The sequence below is a fragment of the Marmota flaviventris genome, chromosome 4 (genome assembly GCF_047511675.1).
Source record: "Marmota flaviventris isolate mMarFla1 chromosome 4, mMarFla1.hap1, whole genome shotgun sequence".
Taxonomy (NCBI): domain Eukaryota; kingdom Metazoa; phylum Chordata; class Mammalia; order Rodentia; family Sciuridae; genus Marmota; species Marmota flaviventris.
Window position 1 is genome coordinate 55,750,273 of NC_092501.1, and position 19,627 is coordinate 55,769,899.

At 33.6% G+C, this 19,627-nt stretch overlaps 1 protein-coding gene across 2 annotated transcripts in view; it reads left to right on the forward strand.

Annotated features, from left to right (window-relative positions):
• Ctnna3 (catenin alpha 3) overlaps window positions 1-19,627 on the forward strand; it is a 1,728,170-nt gene that overhangs the window by 453,161 nt on the left and 1,255,382 nt on the right. For both annotated transcript variants that reach the window (XM_027931212.2, XM_027931213.2), the window contains exon 7: window positions 18,203-18,406. In XM_027931212.2, the coding sequence (XP_027787013.2) occupies window positions 18,203-18,406 (204 nt within the window). The remainder of the gene's footprint in view (window positions 1-18,202; window positions 18,407-19,627) is intronic.

Here is a 19,627-nt window from a genome sequence, read left to right on the forward strand (position 1 = left end):
AGAATGGATCAGGATGAATTCAGCTATGAAACAGATGAATGTTGTCTTTGATGATATTTTCCTTAAGATTTCTTTTTTTCTCAGGATATCTGTTCCTCTCCCCAGTGATGCCCAGTATCTCTATATTGTAGCCATCAAAGACTTGCTTCCTGCCCTTTCACACTGTGATTTATACTCTCTGGACCTGCTTGCTTTTTGTGTTTACTTATTTACATCTAGTTATCTGGGAAAGGATTTAGTAAAGTAAAACTTTAATAACTGGCAGTAACTTAAAATTCTATTTTCCACAGGTGCTTTCTCCAGATATACCCACTGTTTTAGGGAAAGAATACATTTAACTCATAATTAGTTGGCCTTTCTAGATAAAGACATAGGCACCAGCAGTTGTGCTATGCTGGAGGAAACATTTTCTAAGTAACATATGACAGTACAAAGTACTAGCTGCTCCATTTGCAACACAGGAGTCATCACTACCTTTTATCTAGTGAAACTTAGCCAAGGAGATATTACAATAAAAGAATCTCATGAAAAATAAAATAAAAAACAACTTTAAGAACTATGCAATACCATAGGCACTAGTCAAATATGGGTATTTGAATTTAAATTTAAATGAATCATAATTTTAAAAACTAAAATTTCACAGTTCTAGTAGCCACATATTAAGTGTTTAATAGTAACTGTATTGATCATAGTCGATATAGAAAACTTTCATAATTATATAAAATTCTTTTGGACAGTGCTCTTGAGTATACTTTGTAGTCAATACAATTTTATCCTAATGTCTTACCAAAACAATGTAAGTTTATGTACAATCCAAAATGTTTATTTTTGTGGCAATTATAGGCTAACACATTCCAATATAGATTTTTATTCACAATAACTAGAACAATTTCATTCTTAGCCCCAGCTCCCTAGAAGCATTTAATAATTAGCATTAAAAATATAGATCAGTTAATTTATATTTAACTCTATATTAAATTTTCAGAAAAGAACATATTTTTTAAACTCTTTTCATACCAAGAACGTGGTTGCAACTTCAATTTATTTAGAATATCCACAATCTTTAAACAGCAGTGCTCTATAGAATATGAGGGACATGTTAGGGACCACATTAAATACATATGAGAGATGGGTTTATTATGCCTTTATTGAGAAATTATCACCTCCTGGTAGGTTTGTTCACATTCATCATTGTTCAAGGGATTCTAAGGAGACATGACTTTGGGTGTTTTATATTTATTTGGTGTGACTGTTCCACAATGGTGTCTCTCTCTCTCTCTCTCTCTCTCTCTCATGCTCTACTATGCACAATCCACCCATGAATCCAGTCTTGTACTTAACCTGCTATTTCTCCCAAAGGACATAATTATAGACAGAAGTGGAAGGTAAAGTCAAACAGAAATAAAGCACAAATGGGATTACTTATTTTTTCCATTTGCCCCCTGTGTGCCTTTTCTTTCCTTTGTTGATGAGGTGTTTTCTGGGAGAACTCCACAGGCATAACAACCAGCATAAATCCTGGAAATGGCAGGAACTATTCAAACATTTGTTTAAATTTTGCAGAATTGTATTCAATTAGGCTTATACTCAGTAAAACTCATGGACAGAGAAGGCAGGGCACACATGACATTACTAATACAATAAAAATTGTCACTGTTAAAAATATTGGAGCATATGCTGTATTTTCAGTGAAAATATTATAGCAAATACATAGCATTTATACTTTGACTTCATTGAAAAGTAGAATAAATTAATCACCATTACTTATATATTTTTAGGATTTTGTTTACATATGTTTTAAAAATAGACCACATGTAGAGCTAAACCAAACATGAAAGTCACATATTTATAAATAGATAATTAATCACAAGGCTTGATTTGCTCCTTCATTAAAATATACTATTTCATTGTGCAATATTAGGATAATAACATGGTAAAATCCATTCAACATCATATTCAATATTACAACAAAATCAACAGTTTCTACAAAGTGTTTATATAATAATCCTTTTATATAGAAGTTTTGAAAATAGGAGAATCCTTGAGAGCTCATTTGATTATTGATATATCAGACAAAACAGAAAGAATTTATGATATGGTGCTGTACATTGACTGGGTTGCTGAACTCCAACAGAGAGATGCTATGAAGAGGATTACCTTAGGAAAAATGAATTATATTACTGAAATTTTTATCACTGTTCTGGTGTAACCATCTTAACCATCATCACTTATTAAAAGATCTACATACATTTAAGGGAATCTGTATTTACCTAGTTTACTTTATAATTATATTAAGTATCTCTCTAAAATATTTTCCTTTTTTTCTGTCATACTAATTAATACACAACCAAGTGCAAGTCATGCACACTTTGCATTACTATAGTTAAATATGTAGTTAAATGTGTGTATATAAATTGCACTAATTTACCAAAGTACTATAAAATTTTTTTGTTGACAGTCTTGCTAATTTATACTTTATTGCTTGCTTTTTATTTTCTTTAGCATTTTTTTTATACCTAAAGCTTCCATTCTTTAAATTGAGTGCAAATGCATTAAAGCAAGGAATATACTAGACAAAGAAGGGCCTTTGAGTTTACACAAGAAGAAATTTTGTTCCATTTTTATCAGTCACTCTGAAGATTGATAATGCAGTTGCTTGTGAAACATTATTTATGCTATATGTTTATTATTTCTGCTGCTTCCAAATTGAAGCATAGCATGTGTTTTTGTGAAGAATGTTGGTACTTGATTATAATCATAGCTGCATCTATTTTGATAGGCAATTTCACTTTGGAGAATAGGTGTAAGATTTTTAATGCTTTGAATGTAAATCGGATCAATCCTATCACAGGATATAGAGTGTGTGAATGATGAATAGGGTTTATTACATTATGTTTATTAAAATTCAGAAAACTTTTTCAGCTGTATGATTTTATGTTTTAGCTTGTTCATTTTTTTGTAATTCCTACATGTCCTGGTAAGATATGGATGAAACCTTGTTCAGAACCTGAAAAATATTGAATAATTAATAAATATTTGTGGAATGAATGAGTACCTGATACACATTTGTGTGGTATATCAAAGTTTCGTTTGGGGATGAATAGCTTCCTTCATGGTAGTCTGTGGCTGTATTTATCAGGTACATATGGTAGTTCCTTTAAAGGCAAAAGTAAAACTAGAAAAGAAACTACTGAGGTGTAGCCTATCCCACCCAATATTATAAAGCTGCATTAATTAAAGTCCTATGTGTTAGACATCCATTTCTTTCCCCATTCTACATGGGATGAAATAAAGGCTTAGGAAATTTGAACCATTCCCAATGTGAGCTGAGGGCCAAGATTCACTTCATTTTTTTTTTCTGACTCAAAAACTCCACTGAAAGATAACCCTGGTACTTTAAGGTCATATGTCTTTGTTTTCTCATCATTTTTCTAAGACTTCATTTTTTTAGAAAATTTTAGATTCATAGTAAAATTGAGAGGAAGTTATAGAGATATCCCATATATCCCCTGCTGCTGCATATAAATGGCCTCCCATTATCAACATATTCTACCAGAATGGTAAAGTTATTACAATTAATGAACCTACATTTACAGATCATTACAGTGAAACTTCATAGGTTACATTAAGCATTAAGGTTCATTCTTGGTATTATATATTATACATATATGGTTTTGAAAAAATGTATAATGGTGTGCATCCATCATTATATTATCATTTAGAATATTTTTACTGTCCTAGAGTCCTTGGTTCTGCACCTGTTCATTCCTTTTCCTCTCACTACCTTCTGACAACCACTGACCTTTATACTGTCTCTATATTTTTTTTCTTCTTTTATAGAATGTCATATAGTTGTAATAATAGAGGATATAGAAAATTCTAATTACCTTCATTAACTTAGTAACTACTATATATTTAATTTTACTCCATGTCTTTTTGTGTCTTGGTAGCTCATTTCTTCTTATTGCCAAATAATATTCCATTGTCTTGATGTACCACAGTTTATCCATTCATCTATTGAAAGACATCTTGGTTGCGTCTAAGTTTTGGCAGTAATGAATGAAGCTGATATCAACATCTGTGTGCAGGTATTTTTGTGGACATAAATTTTGAACTCCTTTGGACAAATACAAAGAATATGATTCCTGAGTATCACAGCATGTTTAATTTTTAAATTAAAAAAATTAGTAAATAAGGAATGTATATATTCAAGGTATACAATATGTAATTTGACATATATATTGTAATGGTTCTCACAATAAAATTAACATATTCATCACCATCCATGCTATACAATAGATTATCATCAGGATTTGGTCATCCTATAATTAAAAATTTATGCCATTTGATCAACATATCTTCCACAATTCTTGGAAACTACCATTGTACTCTCTGATTCAGTGAGTTTGACTTTTTAGACTCCACATATAAGTGAGATCATATTCTCTTTGTTTTTCTGTGTCTGACTTATTTCATGTAATAATGTCCTCCAGTTTCATTGTGTTATCACAAATAGCAGGGTTTTTTAAAATAGCTGAATAATATTCAGAGGTGTGTGTGTGTGTGTGTGTGTGTGTGTATTAAAGAGAGAGAGAAAGAGAGACAGAGAGCGAGCGCTAGCTCTTTAGCCAATCATTCATTGGTAGACATTTAGGTAGTTACCATGTCTTGGATACTGTGAATAATACTGCAATGAACATGAGAGTGCAGATATCTCTTATTTAGTTTGCTTTCCTTAAATATTTAGAAGAGGGATTGTTGGATCATGTGGTAGTTTTAATTTTAATGTTTTTGAGGAACCATGTTTTTTCATAAGGGCTATACCAGTCACATTCCCATCAACAGTATACAAGCGTTCTCTTTTCTCCTTATCCTCTTTAACAGATGTTGTGTCTTGATTTTTTGGTAATATCCATCCTAATAGGTGTGTAGTTACATTGCATGATTTTGATTGCATTTCTCTAATGATCTTTAACACCTTATATCATACTATTGGCCATTTTTTGTCTTCTTTTTAGAAATGTCTATTCAGGTACTATGCCCAATTTTAATTGACTATTCAGTATTTGATGTTGTTATGTGAATTTTTGTATATTTTGAATATTAACCCTTTATCAAATGTATGACTTGAAAATATTTTATCTAATTTTGTAGATTACCTTTTCATTTTGTTGCTTATTACCTTTGTTGTACAGAAGCTTTTTAGGTTGATATAGTCCCATTTATTTATTTTCCCTTTTATTGCTTATCCTTTTAATGTTATATCTAATAAAACAATCATTGTCAAGATCAGTGTCAAGGAGCATTTTCCTTGGGAGTTTTATAATTTCAGATTTACATTTGTGTCTTCAATCCATTTTAAGTTAAAATTTTCAAGCTACATAAGAGTCCAGTTTCATTCTTTTGCATGAAGCTATCTAATTTCCCCACCTCTGTTTATTGAAGAGACTGTCCTTCCTTTCTCCACTGCATATTCTTGGTTCTCTTGTCAAATATTCGTTGACTGTGAATGTGCAGGTTTATTTCTGATCTCTCAATTCTGTTTCATTGCTGTATGTCTATTTTAATGCCAGGATCATACTATTTGGAAAACTATGGTTTTGTAATATACTTTGAAATCAGGATTTACAATGCTTTTAATTTTGTTATTTTTGTTCAATATTGATTTAACAATCTTAGTCTCTTTTGGTTCCATATGAATCTTAGGATTGTTTTTTGTTTTTTCTATTTCTTTGAAGAATACCATTGGAATTTAGGCAGAGGTGTCATTAGCTGTGTAAATCACTTTGGGTAGTATGGATATTTTAGCAAAGCTAATTCTTTCAATCTATGCACAAGGACTATCTTTCCATTTATTTGTGTCTTCTTCCAATTCTTTCATCAGTGTTGTACAATTTTTAGAATAGAGATCTTTCAACTCCTTGGTTTAATTTTTTACTAAATATTTTATTGTTTTTATACTATTATAAATTAAATTTTTATTTATTTCCTTTCCCAGTAGTTTATTGTTCATGTATAGCAATGCAATTGATATTTAAAGATTGATTTTGTGCTCTGAAACTTCAATGCGTATATTTATTAATTGTAATAGGGTTTTTGGTGAAATATTCAAGGTTTTCAATATGTATGATCATGCCATCTGCAAACAGAGACGATTACTTTTTTTTTCACCTTGGATGCCTTTTACTTCTTTTTCTTGTTTAATTGCTATAGCTAGAAATTCTAGCACCATGGTGACTAGAACTGGTGAGAATATGAGAGTATGTTTTATTTTATAAGAAATTACCAAATATATTGTGTTCCCACCAGCAATGAATGAGAATTTTTCTTACTGCAAATTTTCCCTACCATATAGTGTTTTCAGTGTCCTGAGTTACTTGCCTCTTCTAATAAGTATATAGTGGTATAATATTGCAACTTCAATTTGCATCATCTTTTCATGTCATCTATCTGCTTATCTGTCTATCATCTATCATTGATCTTATTTGGTGAGATATCTATTAAGGTTTCTGGTCCACTTCTAAAACATAGGGCTATTTGTTTATAGTTGAGTTTTAAGAATTCTCTATATATTTTAGAGTCCTTTATCAGATATATCTTTTGCAGATATTTTCCCCCAGGCTTTATCTCATTTTTTCATTCTCCTAATATCTTTTTTTAATTTTTTTATTAGTTGTTGAAAACATTACATAGGTCTTGATATATCATATTTCATACATTTGATTCAAGTGGGTTATGAACTCCCATTTTTCCCCCATATACAGATTGCAGAATCACATCGGTTACGCATCCACGTTTTTACATACTAGTGTCTGTTGTATTCTGCTGTCTTTCCTATCCTCTACTATACCCCCTCCACTCCTCTCCCCTCCCCTCCCATCTTCTCTCTCTACCCCATCTACTGTACTTCATTTCTCTCTCTTGTTTTACCCCCTTTCCCTTCAGCTGCTCTTATATGTAATTTTGTATAACGATGAGGGTCTCCTTCCATTTCCATAATTTTTCCCTTCTCTCTTCCTTTCCCTCCCACCTCTCGTCCCTGTTTAATGTTAATTTTCTTCTCATGCTCTTCCTCCCTGCTCTGTTCTTAGTTGCTCTCCTTATATCAAAGATGATATTTGGCATTTGTTTTTTAGGGATTGGCTAGCTTCACTTAGCATAATCTGCTCTAGTGCCATCTATTTCCCTGCAAATGCCATGATTTTGTCATTTTTTAGTGCTGAGTAGTAATCCATTGTGTATAAATGCCACATTTTTTTATCTATTCATCTATTGAAGGGCATCTAGGTTGGTTCCAGTCTAGCTATTGTGAATTGTGCTGCTATGAATATCGATGTGGCAGTATCCCTGTAGTACGCTCTTTTAAGGTCTTTAGGGAATAGTCCAAGAAGGGGAATAGCTGGGTCAAATGGTGGTTCCATTCCCAGCTTTCCCAGGAATCTCCATACTGCTTTCCAAATTGGCTGCACCAATTTTTAGTCCCACCAGCAATGTACAAGTGTACCCTTTTCCCCACATCCTCGCCAGCACTTGTTGTTGTTTGACTTCATAATGGCTGCCAATCTTACTGGAGTAAGATGGTATCTTAGGATGGTTTTGATTTGCATTTCTCTGACTGCTAGAGATGGTGAGCATTTTTTCATGTACTTGTTGATTGATTGTATGTCCTCCTCTGAGAAGTGTCTGTTCAGGTCATTGGCCCATTTGTTGATTGGGTTATTTGTTATCTTATTGTTTAATTTTTTGCGTTCTTTGTATACTCTGGATATTAGGGCTCTATCTGAAGTGTGAGGAGTAAAAATTTGTTCCCAGGATGTAGGCTCCCTATTTACCTCTCTTATTGTTTCTCTTGCTGAGAAAAAACTTTTTATTTTAAGTAAGTCCCCTTTGTTGATTCTTGTTATTAACTCTTGTGCTATGGGTGTCCTATTAAGGAATTTGGAGCCTGACCCCACAATATGTAGATCGGAGCCAACTTTTTCTTCTATCAGACACAGAGTCTCTGATTTGATATCAAGCTTCTTGATCCATTTTGAGTTAACTTTTGTGCATGGCGAGAGAAAGGGTTTCAGTTTCATTTTGTTGCATATGGATTTCCAGTTTTCCCAGCACCATTTGTTGAAGATGCTATCCTTCCTCCATTGCATGCTTTTAGCCCCTTTATCAAATATAAGATAGTTGTAATTTTGTGGATTGATGTCTGTATCCTCTATTCTGTACCATTGGTCCACCCGCCTGTTTTGGTACCAGTACCATGTTGTTTTTGTTACTATTGCTCTGTAGTATAGTTTGAAATCTGGTATCGCTATACTGCCTGATTCACACTTCCTGCTTAGAATTGTTTTTGCTATTCTGGGTCTTTTATTTTTCCATATGAATTTCATGATTGCTTTATCTATTTCGACAAGAAATGCCTTTGAGAATTTGATTGGCATTGCATTAAACCTATAGAGAACTTTTGGTAATATCGCCATTGTGATGATGTTATTTCTGCCTATCCATGAACAGGGTATGTTTTTCCATCTTCTAAGATCTTCTTCTATTTCTCTCTTTAGTGTTCTGTAGTTTTCGTTGTATAAAACTTTCACCTCTTTTGTTAGGTTAATTCCCAAGTATTTTATTTTTTTTGAGGATATTGTGAATAAGGTGGCTGTCCTCATTTCCATTTCAGAAGATTTGCCGCTGATATACAGGAATGCCTTTGATTTATGTGTGTTGGTTTTATATCCTGCCACTTTGCTGAATTCATTTATTAGCTCTAGTAGTTTCTTTGTAGACCCTTTTGGGTCTGCTAGCTATAGAATCATGTTGTCCACAAATAGTGATAATTTAAGTTCTTCTTTTCCTATTTCTATGCCTTTAATTTCTTTTGTCTGTCCAATTGCTCTGGCCAGTATTTCGAGAACTAAATTGAATAGAAGTGGTGAGAGAGGGCATCCCTGTATTGTTCCAGATTTTAGAGGGAATGCCTTCCGTCTTTCTCCATTTGGAATGATGCTAGCCTGAGGCTTAGCATAGATAGCTTTTACAATGTTGAGGTAAGTTCCTGTTATCCCTAGTTTTTCCAGTGTTTTTAACATAAAGGGATGCTGTACTTTGTCGAATGCTTTTTCTGTATCTATCGAGATGATCATGTGGTTCTTATCTTTAAGTCTATTGATATGGTGAATAACATTTATTGATTTCCGTATATTGAACCAGCCTTGCATCCCAGGGATGAATCCTACTTGATCATGGTGCACAATTTTTTTGATATGCTTTTGTATCCGATTTGCCAGAATTTTATTGAGGATTTTTGCATCTAGGTTCATTAGAGATATTGGTCTGTAGTTTTCTTTCTTTGAAGAGTCTTTGTCTGGTTTTGGGATCAGGGTGATGTTGGCCTCATAGAATAAATTTGGAAGAGCTCCTTCTTTTTCCTATTTCCTGAAATAACTTGAAAAGTATTGGTATTAATTCTTCTTTAAAGGTTTTGTAAAACTCCGCTGTATACCCATCCGGTCCAGGGCTTTTCTTGATTGGTAGTCTTTTGATGGCTTCTTCTATTTCCTCCTTTGTTATTGGTCTGTTTAAATTATGTGTATCTTCCTTACTCAATCTGGGCAAATCATATGACTTAAGAAATTTATCGATATCTTCACTATCTTCTATTTTATTGGAATATAGGATTTCAAAATAATTTCTAATTATCTTCTGTATTTCTGTAGTGTCTCTTGTGATATTGTCTTTTTCATCCCATATGTTAGTAATTTGAGTTCTCTCTCTTCTTCTCTTCATTAGCATGGCTAAGGGTCTGTCGATCTTATTTATTTTTTCGAAGAACCAACTTTTAGTTTTATCAATTTTTTCAATGGTTTCTTTTGTTTCAATTTCGTTGATTTCTGCTCTGATTTTCATTATTTCTTGCCTTTTACTACATTTGCTGTTGTTTTGCTCTTTCTTTTATAGGGTTTTGAGATGAAGTGTGAGCTCATTTATTTGTTGGTTTTTCTTTTTTTGAGGAATGAACTTCAGGCAATGAATTTCCCTCTTAAAACTGCTTTCATTGTGTCCCATAGATTCTGATATGTTGTGTCTGTATTTTCATTTATCTCTAAGAATTTTTTGATTTCCTCCTTTATGTCTTCTGTAACCCATTGATCATTCAGTAACATTGTTCATTTTCCAGGTGATGCAGGATTTTTTCTTCCTTCTTTTATCATTGATTTCCAGTTTCATTCCATTATGATCAGATAAGATACATAGTATTATCTCCACCCCTTTATATTGACTAAGGGTTGCCCTATGGCATAATATATGGTCTATCTTTGAGAAGGATCCATGTGCTGCTGTGAAGAACATATATCCACTTGATGATGGTTGATATATTCTATATATGTCAGGTAAGTCTAGGTTATTGATTGTGTTATTTGTGAAGAATGTATATCCACTTGATGATGGTTGATATATTCTATATATGTCGGTTAAGTCTAGGTTATTGATTGTGTTTTTGAGTTCTATAGTTTCTTTATTCAACTTTTGTCTGGAGGATCTGTCCAATGGTGAGAGCGGTGTGTTGAAGTCACCCATAATTATTGTGTTGTGGTCTATTTGATTCTTGAACTTGAGAGGAATTTGTTTTATGAACATTGCAGCACCGTTATTTGGTGCATACATATTGATAATTGTTATGTCTTGTTGGTGAATGGTTCCTTTTAACAGTATATAGTGTCCTTCTTTATCCCTTTTGATTAACTTAGGTTTGAAGTTGATTTTATTTGATATGAGTATGGCCACACCTGCTTGCTTCCGAGGACCATATGAGTGGTATGATTTTTCCCAACCTTTCACCTTCAGCCTGTGTATGTCTTTTCCTATCATAGGAGTCTCCTGAAGGCAGCATATTGTTGGATCTGTTTTTTTAATCCAAGTTACTAGCCTATGTCGCTTGATTGGTGAGTTTAAGCCATTAACGTTTAGGGTTACTATTGATATATGGTTTGTTCTTCCAGTCATGTTTATTTATTTATTTATTTTAATTTGGCTTGTTTTTCCTCTTTGGTTATTTTTCCCCCCTTTACTGAGTTACCTCCCACTGTTAGTTTTGGGTGCTGTTTTTTGTTTCCTCTTCTTGTAGTGTTTTGCTCAAAATGCTTTGCAGTGCTGGTTTTCTGGCTGTGAATTCTTTTAACTTTTGTTTATCGTGAAATATTTTAATTTCATTGTCAAACCTGAAGCTTAATTTTGCTGGATACAGTATTCTTGGTTGTAATCCATTATTTTTCAGCATTTGAAATATGTTGTTCCAGGATCTTCTCGCTTTCAACGTCTGTGATGAAAATCAGCCGTTAACCTAATTCGTTTACCCCTGAATGTAATCTGCCTCCTTTCTCTTGTAGCTTTTAATATTCTCTCCTTGTTCTGTATGTTGGATATCTTCATAATAATTTGTCTTGGAGTTGGTTGTCTTGTTCATTCCTTTGGTTTGGACCTCTATACCTTCTTCTATCCCAATGACTCTTCAGTTTGTTTTTTTTATGACATCCCATATCTCTTGGATGTTTTGCTTATGTTTTCTTACCAGCTTTTCTGTGTTGACTATATTCTTTTCGAGTTGATAAACTTTATCTTCATTATCTGATGTTCTGACTTCTATTTGATCTAGTCTATTTGTAATATTCTCATTTGAGTTTTTGATTTGGTTTATGGTTTCCTGCATTTCTAGGATTACTGTTTGATTTTTTTTTTAAATCTCTATCTCCTGTTAGAGTTCATTTTTTGCTCCTTGAATCTGCTTATGCAATTCATTTTCAAAATATTCTTTCATTGTTTGGACTTGCTGTTTAATGACTTCTTTAAGATTCCATTCCATCTGAGTCAGGTATACCTTGAGTTCTTTCTCTGTCCATTTTTCTGATGTCTCTAGGTTCTCCTGTAAATTTAAGTTGTCCTGCATTGTTTGTAATCCTTTTTTCCCTTGTTTTTTCATGGTGTTCACATTACTTTCCAACTCTGTTTAACTGCTGTGTTTCTGTTTTCTCCTAATAATTTGTTTTGGTTTTGTATATCTCTGTGGTCTCTCCTTTGTGGTGGGAGACTATGCCTAGAGATGTTGGGCTTTATTGTAATTTAAAGCTGATTCATTCAATTCATAAAAGGCTTTCAGATTCTGTAGGCATATAGTGATCTGTTGTTTGGTCTTAGGACTTTATGTTTAGGTTGGGTGCTATGATGATATGAAGATTAGTATGTCTTGGCTACTTTGGAAGATTGCTCCACTGAAGGGGGATATTAACAGGTGAATGGATCAGGGTATTTGGTAATAGCTAGGTATTTAGGAGCCCTATAGACAGCCTCGAAACAATCACGTATTTGCATTTAGAAAATTACACATAATGAAAGTCGTAATGCTTGGGATGAAAGTTAGGGTGAAGGGGATGGAAGGAGTCCTTAAAAGAGAAAGAGGGAGAGAAAGATAGGTAGAATAGAGGAGAATGGAAAGAACAATAAAAATTGAAAAGGGATAAGAAAGAAAGAAAGAAAGAAAGAAAGAAAGAAAGAAAGAAAAAAATGGTAAATGAAGTCTTAGAGTTCTATTTTCTTCTCTTCCAGTAGGCGGAGCTGTGCCCTCTGAGCCAAGCTTCTGCACTCTGTGTGCTGGCAGCAATTGCTGTAAGGCGACTTCTCTTCCCCTACTGGTTGTCTCTCTAGTCCTGTTAGTCGAGAGCTGTTTCTCTTCTCCGTCCCCTCCCCGCCTTCCTCCTGCCAGCCAGCCAGGCCCCCGCTCACCAGAGGCGATCTCCAAGGATCTGGTTATACTTGCAGCCCCACTGTGTGCCCTATTTCCCAAATGACTGAGCACTCTCTATGTCATTCATCCAGACCCCAGGGTTGTGGAGCAGTGATCTGGGAACCGACAGTTTAATTTGTCCGGACCCCTTTGGTGGCCACACCCCCAGGAACTGGCGGCTAAGGCCTTGGGTGTCGCCACTGGTGGTAGGGGGAGTTGGGGGTCGGGAGTCCCCTCTGCTTCCGTGGGCCCCTACAGTCATGCCCACGGAGCTCTGGGGTGAGATTTTTGAGGTTTCCCAGCTCTATGTATCTGGTGGAGGTGGGAGTCACACACCTGCTAAAGCCAATTCCGCTGGGAAGGGATCCCTTCTGCTGAACTCTGGTGACGTCAGCTCTCTGCTATGGCGGGTCCCAGACTCCTTGCCAGAGTGTCTGATGGGAGGGGTGGGTCTGGCCTGTCTCTGGTCTGTCCCTGTCTCAGATTCAGTTCTGGTTCGCTTTTTCATGAAGGCTTGGTTAGCAACCTCTTCATAGGGTCTCTCCGCTGCCGCACAGTGCTGAACCGCCTCCTGCTGTGCTGGTCGCCAGGCAGCGGCCCGGAGCTGAGCGGCCCGGATCTCTGCGCAGCATGGCCGAAATTCACCCGTCTGGGGCAAGCTGTCACTCCAATAATCCCAATTTCCCCAGCAGGTCTCACTTTAGCAGAATTTTGTTGGGAGTTTCTCAGCAGGTAGAATCTAAACGTTCTAATGCGTCTCTCTGTCCACGTGGTTGAGGAGGTACTGAAAGCACTGCCTCCCCACCCGCCGCCATGTTGAGTCTCTCTTTAATTTTTAAAGTAGAAAATAACCAAATGTTTTGTAATAGTGAAATCAACATAGCAAAATTAAAATCCTTTTAACTAATTAATATAAAAGACTTAATATCACACATTCATTCCAGTAAATAGTAAAGCATTTTCCTATTATGATTTCAAAATAATTAGTTGATTACCAGATAGAATCCAAAAAACTAAATGTTGATCCATAATTATTATTTTCTTTTTGAAAATTTAAGAATTTTAAATTTTAATTAGTTTGTGCTTTCATAAGTAATATAAAATTGTCATTACTTAAAAATTAAAACTTTGACCACTGCTCCAATCTGGTTTCTTTTCTTATTCTCTTCCCCCAAATACAATTGCTATGGCATTGGTTTTTCTTTAAATCTTTTCTTAAGCACTCCCACACATTTATGTGACCAAAGAAAAACCTAAAATATTGTTGTATACTTGTTTTTATTAAACATATATGATGTCACTGTATATTTATCATCTTGCCACCTTGTTTTTTATTCTATAGTATATTTTGGCAATGTTTTAAAGTAATTATATATATGGACATCTCATTTTGTTCATTTCCAAATACATATAGAGCCATGATCTCAATCTTTTCAAAGGTTAGCAGTTATTTGTGTTTCTAAAATCTTTTCCTTTCACCATAACTAATATTGGTTAAAATAACCTTACTTGTAACTATTTTTTTTATGAAAGATAGTCTCCAGGCTATAAATAAAAGAAATATGATCAACTATACCTAAACTACAATTTCTTTATTAAAACATTTAATATATTTTAAGTCATTCCCTATATTACTATTATCACACTTCCAATCTGTGGGTGGTATACATCTTTTATATTTTAAACTATCTTTGAGTGTGCTGTTGATTTTATATTTAATTTTAATAATTCTTTAATAGTGTCTGATTTTTCTGTACTCCTGTCCAATGGATAAATATTCTGATTTCATACCTTTCTCTACCTTTCAAGCAGTTTTCTTCAGTTTGGGGTAGAATTTCATCCCTTTTTGGTTCGTTTTCAGGTGTTAGGCTCTCTGCTTCTAGCTCTAAGTCACACACCCTGATGTCTGTTCAGGTAGACTTTATAAAACAATATGTAGATAAGATTATCTCCAGGACTGAGGATATGGCTCAGTTGGTAGAGTGCTTGCCTTGTATGTACAAGGCCCTGGGTTCAATCCTTAGCACCATAAAAACAAAATTATCTCCAAACTCTTCTTAAAAACTTTAGTGTATTTTTAGTGTAGAACATGATGCATTGAAACATTCACATGAAACAAATTAGCATATACATTAACTCACCTTTTTTTGTAGTGTGAACACTTCAAATTTACACTCTTAGCAATTTTAAGGTGTGCAGTACATTGTTTTTAGCTATATTCATCATGTTGTACAATAGAGTTCTTGAACTGTCCCTCCCGTTGAACTGAAATTTTGATTTCTTTGACCAGTATCTCCTCAGTCATCTAACCCCTGGTAACTGCTACTCTGCTCTCTGTTTCTATGAGTTAAACCTTTTAGATTCTACATATAAGTGAGATCACATGGTGTTTATCTTTCTGTACTTGGCTTCTTTCATTTAATAATATCTTTCAGGTTCATATATGTTGTTACAATGACAGACATGATTTCTTTCTGTTTTTTTTTTTTTTTTTTTTTTAAGAATTAATAGCTTTTCATTATATCACATTTTCTTTTTCCATTCATCTGGATAAAGAAACTTAAGACATTAAGTTGACTTGATATCTTGGCTATTGTGAATATTGCTTCAATAATCATGGGACTGCAATGAGATAATTCATTGATATGCTGATTTCCTTTTCTTTGTACATATACCCAGTATTTAGATTGCTGGATCATATGGTAGTTCTATTTTTTAAGTTTTTAACATATGTTTTCCATATTCTATTTTCCATAATAGCTGTTCAACTCTGAGGATAACTTTATTCATAGCTAATGGGACAGGAATAAAGCCCATGTTATCTGCTTCCAGGACCTAGGCTCTTAATTCTTAAGCTATACTGCCTTGTAAAATATAGCAATCCAATAAAATAATATGGAGTTCGAACTCTTTTTTGAAGAAATAATGTTCTGTCAGCAAGTATTAGGGAGTGTGTATATATTGGACACAACCTTGGAAAGGAAAAACTATTTTGTATGTTCAACAATGTGGGATCCCCAAAATATAGCATTGTTTATCTTTCATTAATTTAATGCTGTGAAAACATAATAAAAGGCTGTTTAAAATATAGCTGTTCTAGATCAAAGAGATTATTTATTTCATTTGGTTTCTAACAAACCCAAAGATATTTCACAGAACATTCAAGTTACTTAAAAAAATTATTTTTTCCTGATCTACCGATAGGTTAGTTAAAACTTATCTAGGATATGAAGAGTAAGACAACAGTTTTAGGCAGAATTGAGGGGTCTACATATATGTGTCAGATATCAGAGTAATGGTTTGGGTTCAAATGGGCTTGAAGAATATGAACTCTTAAATTTAAGTTAAGCAGGCAAAAATCCAAAGGCTGGGATAGTTTGAAGAATGACATTGTTGAACAGGAACCAAAGTGAACTTAATCCTGTGATGCAGGCTGTTTTCTAAGTAGAAATCACAGTCAGAACATCTAAACTTACTAGTTTTTTTTTCTTGCAGTAGTTAGAGAGGAACAGATTTGAACTTTGATCAACTTGTCCTATCATCACAAATCCATAGATATATAAACAGTTACTATCACTTTCTGTGTTTGAGCAAAAGTGGCAAATTAAATATGAAGGTAGATTCAGAATAATGAAACTTCGGTTGGGATTATGGTTTCAACAAAAACATTCACTGGAAAGAGAAAGAAGTTAAATTTGACTCTTTTAAAAATCAATTTTCTTTCATGTTATTTTTAATTTGTTGGTTGATATAAAGGAGGAAAAACAAGAGACTCAATTGAGCAGTAAAAAAATTAGGAAGGAAGTAGGGCCAAGAAAGGAAGAATTTGCCTGAATGCTTTAAAAATATTTAGCCAAGCTGGGTGTGATGGTGCATACCTCTAATCCCAGTGACTCCAGAGGCTGAGGCAGGAGGATTACAAATTCAAGACCAGCCTCAGCAACTTAGCAAGGTCCTCATCAACTTAGTGAAGCCCTGTCTCAAAAAATAAAAAAAGAACTAGGGATGTAGTTCAGTGGTCAAGTGCCTCTGGGTTCAATCCCAAGCATAAATAAATAAAATGTAGCCAATATTATTATCAGATCTATAACCTAGTTTATATTTTATGTCTTATAATATATAACATTACACAGTACTAACACTTCTTTTTTTCTCAAAATGTTTTAAAATTATTTTTCTGTCTGAAATTATTTTTCTCTTCATAGCTTGGTTCTATAGTTGTAGCTTTTCAAATTATATCCTAGTTTGACTCTACATATTTATAACAATGAAATGTATAGCAATAAATATGATTGTATGTGTATACATACAAACATATATTTACATACACATGTAATTCTCTAATATATATCTATAGTGTATATGATCTTATAAGATTATATACTTTGAAAATATCATAATGACTTCACTGTGTGTGTCTATAGATGCATACTGAGTCTTACACTATGAAGATTATTATATAATTTCATTTTATATTGAGTTCTTCAGAGAACTGAAGAACTGAAGAAAGAGTATTTTATACTCTTTTTTTAGTTACCACTTAGACCTCACGTTGGGAAAGATTTCTCTCTTGATGTAGTTTAATAAAGAACCCTATAGCAGCTTACCCTTGAACTTTTCTTCATAGGCTATAGATTATCATGACTTCTGTTATCTAAAGACGTATATTTATATTACCTTAAAAATACCATGTCAAGTTCCAATAGCTGAAAACAGCTGGAAGTTATAATAGATCAACTGGAAGATGGAGTTTTACATTTTAAATGAATAATTAAAATTCAGAATTTTCTTTGATATGTTAGTGGTAAAGTTAATTAGAGTTTATGACTTACAGTGAAGCATAATGAAAATAATATTGATTTAGGTATTATAAGAACTTGTCTGAACTTCACACAGTTTATTTGCTCTGTGACCTCAGCTTCACTCATCGTCACCTGAAATGTGTAACTAATAATGCCTTTGCTGCCCACCACCTCAGAGTGTGATCAAGATGAGATGATATATATGAAAATACTGTTAGTGCCATCTAAAATGTTGTGGCTATAATAACAGTCAATATGTGCCTATGTGCCATTGTATGAAGCATTATTGTCATTCATCTGACAGTTTATGATGCAAACAATGTTAATATTACAGTTTTACAGACATGGAAGTTGAGGCTCAGAGAGCACAAGACACGTTGGTGAGTGAGAAAGGCATGATTTGAATCCAGGCCTGTTTGACATTAGAACTAATGCTCACAATCACATCACATCACATCACATCCATCTGAAAAATAATTGATGCAAAGTCTTACATGTAAACAAGCAAAAATGGAGTTTTTTTTCATTATTATTACATCTGAATTCTAAATGTGAAAGCAAAGTAATATTTGTTTTTCATGAAAATGGAATGCCATTGAGTTCCAACCTTCCAATTCTGTTCTTCTCTTAGAATTTAATTGTCCTGAACCCACTCACAGTGACGGAAGAGGAAATAAGACCATCACTAGAAAAACGCCTTGAAGCCATCATCAGTGGGGCTGCTCTGTTGGCAGACTCTTCATGTACAAGGGATTTCCACCGGGAGCGGATTATTGCAGAATGTAACGCCATTCGCCAGGCTCTTCAGGACCTGCTTTCAGAGTACATGAACAATGTAGGTGACGAGTTTGTCTATATACCTGTCCCCATTTCCCTATTTGAGTATATGTTGAGAGATGCTTTCAGAAGATGATCAATTATGAATTAGTACGTGATTTTCATGGGTTGGCTTTCTAAGCAGATTTTGCTTGTTTGGTCACAAGGAACTGTAACCCTGGGAGTTTTCTAGGGATGAAATCAGAATCAGAATGACATTTACATGTGATTATTTTATTTGTGGACGTATCTAAATATTAGTTAAATAAGAGTCAGGATAAGAGAAAAGAAACTGAGTCTGTACATTAATTTAGGGGATAAAAAGAAAATAAAGAAAGTGGCAGATTGCTCAGTATTAAGTTGGTGGATAACAAAATGGCGTTAGAGTTCGGAATTTAGATAGTATTGGATAACAGTCAATATTGCAGTGAGCATTGACCATGAACCATATTTGAAGGTGTAATTAGCCCATGGAGTTTGTAGAGTTCTTTTTAGTTTTATATGCTCAAAAATATTGATGCCTAAATTTAGGAAAATATTTGTTTCAAGATCTTTTTAGTTTCCTTTTATATGTAGGTATCTCCATCTATGGAATGTCTATAAATGTTGTTTCCATTAATTATCAGTGCTATTTGCAAAATGAACACAAAAATATTGAATATAGTGTTTGCTGAATAGTTAGTTATCTTCCCTTAACCAAGGTTTCTCTTTCTGTGGTATCACTTACTCATGGTCAATTGTAGTCTGAAAACATTAAATGGAAATTTCCAAAAATGGTAAGTTTTAAATAACTTTAATTATAGTATATTTTATGGTGATTTCATCATTAATTATTAGTTAATCTCATACTATGCCTAGTTCATAAATTATACTTTATCACAGGTATATATGTAGAGGAAATACAGTAAATACAGTTTCAGTATTGTATTTGCAGATATTCACTGTGGGTCTTGGAATGTATTCCCAGCAAATAAGGGGGTACTACTATATATTAATCATAAAACTTTTTAAAAACAGGACCATAGAGTTATATTAGGAATAATTTGTATGCCTTATTTTAAGTGACATAATTCAAGGTTCATGAAGATGGGTTTTGAGAATTATTAGTCACAAAGGATATGACTTTTTGATTATGAAATTAAAGATTTGTAATTGTTCAGTATAAGTATTTTTATATGAATAATTGAAATGTGCTAAAATTAGTTAATGAGTTTTGAGGACACTTCAACACATTTGATGC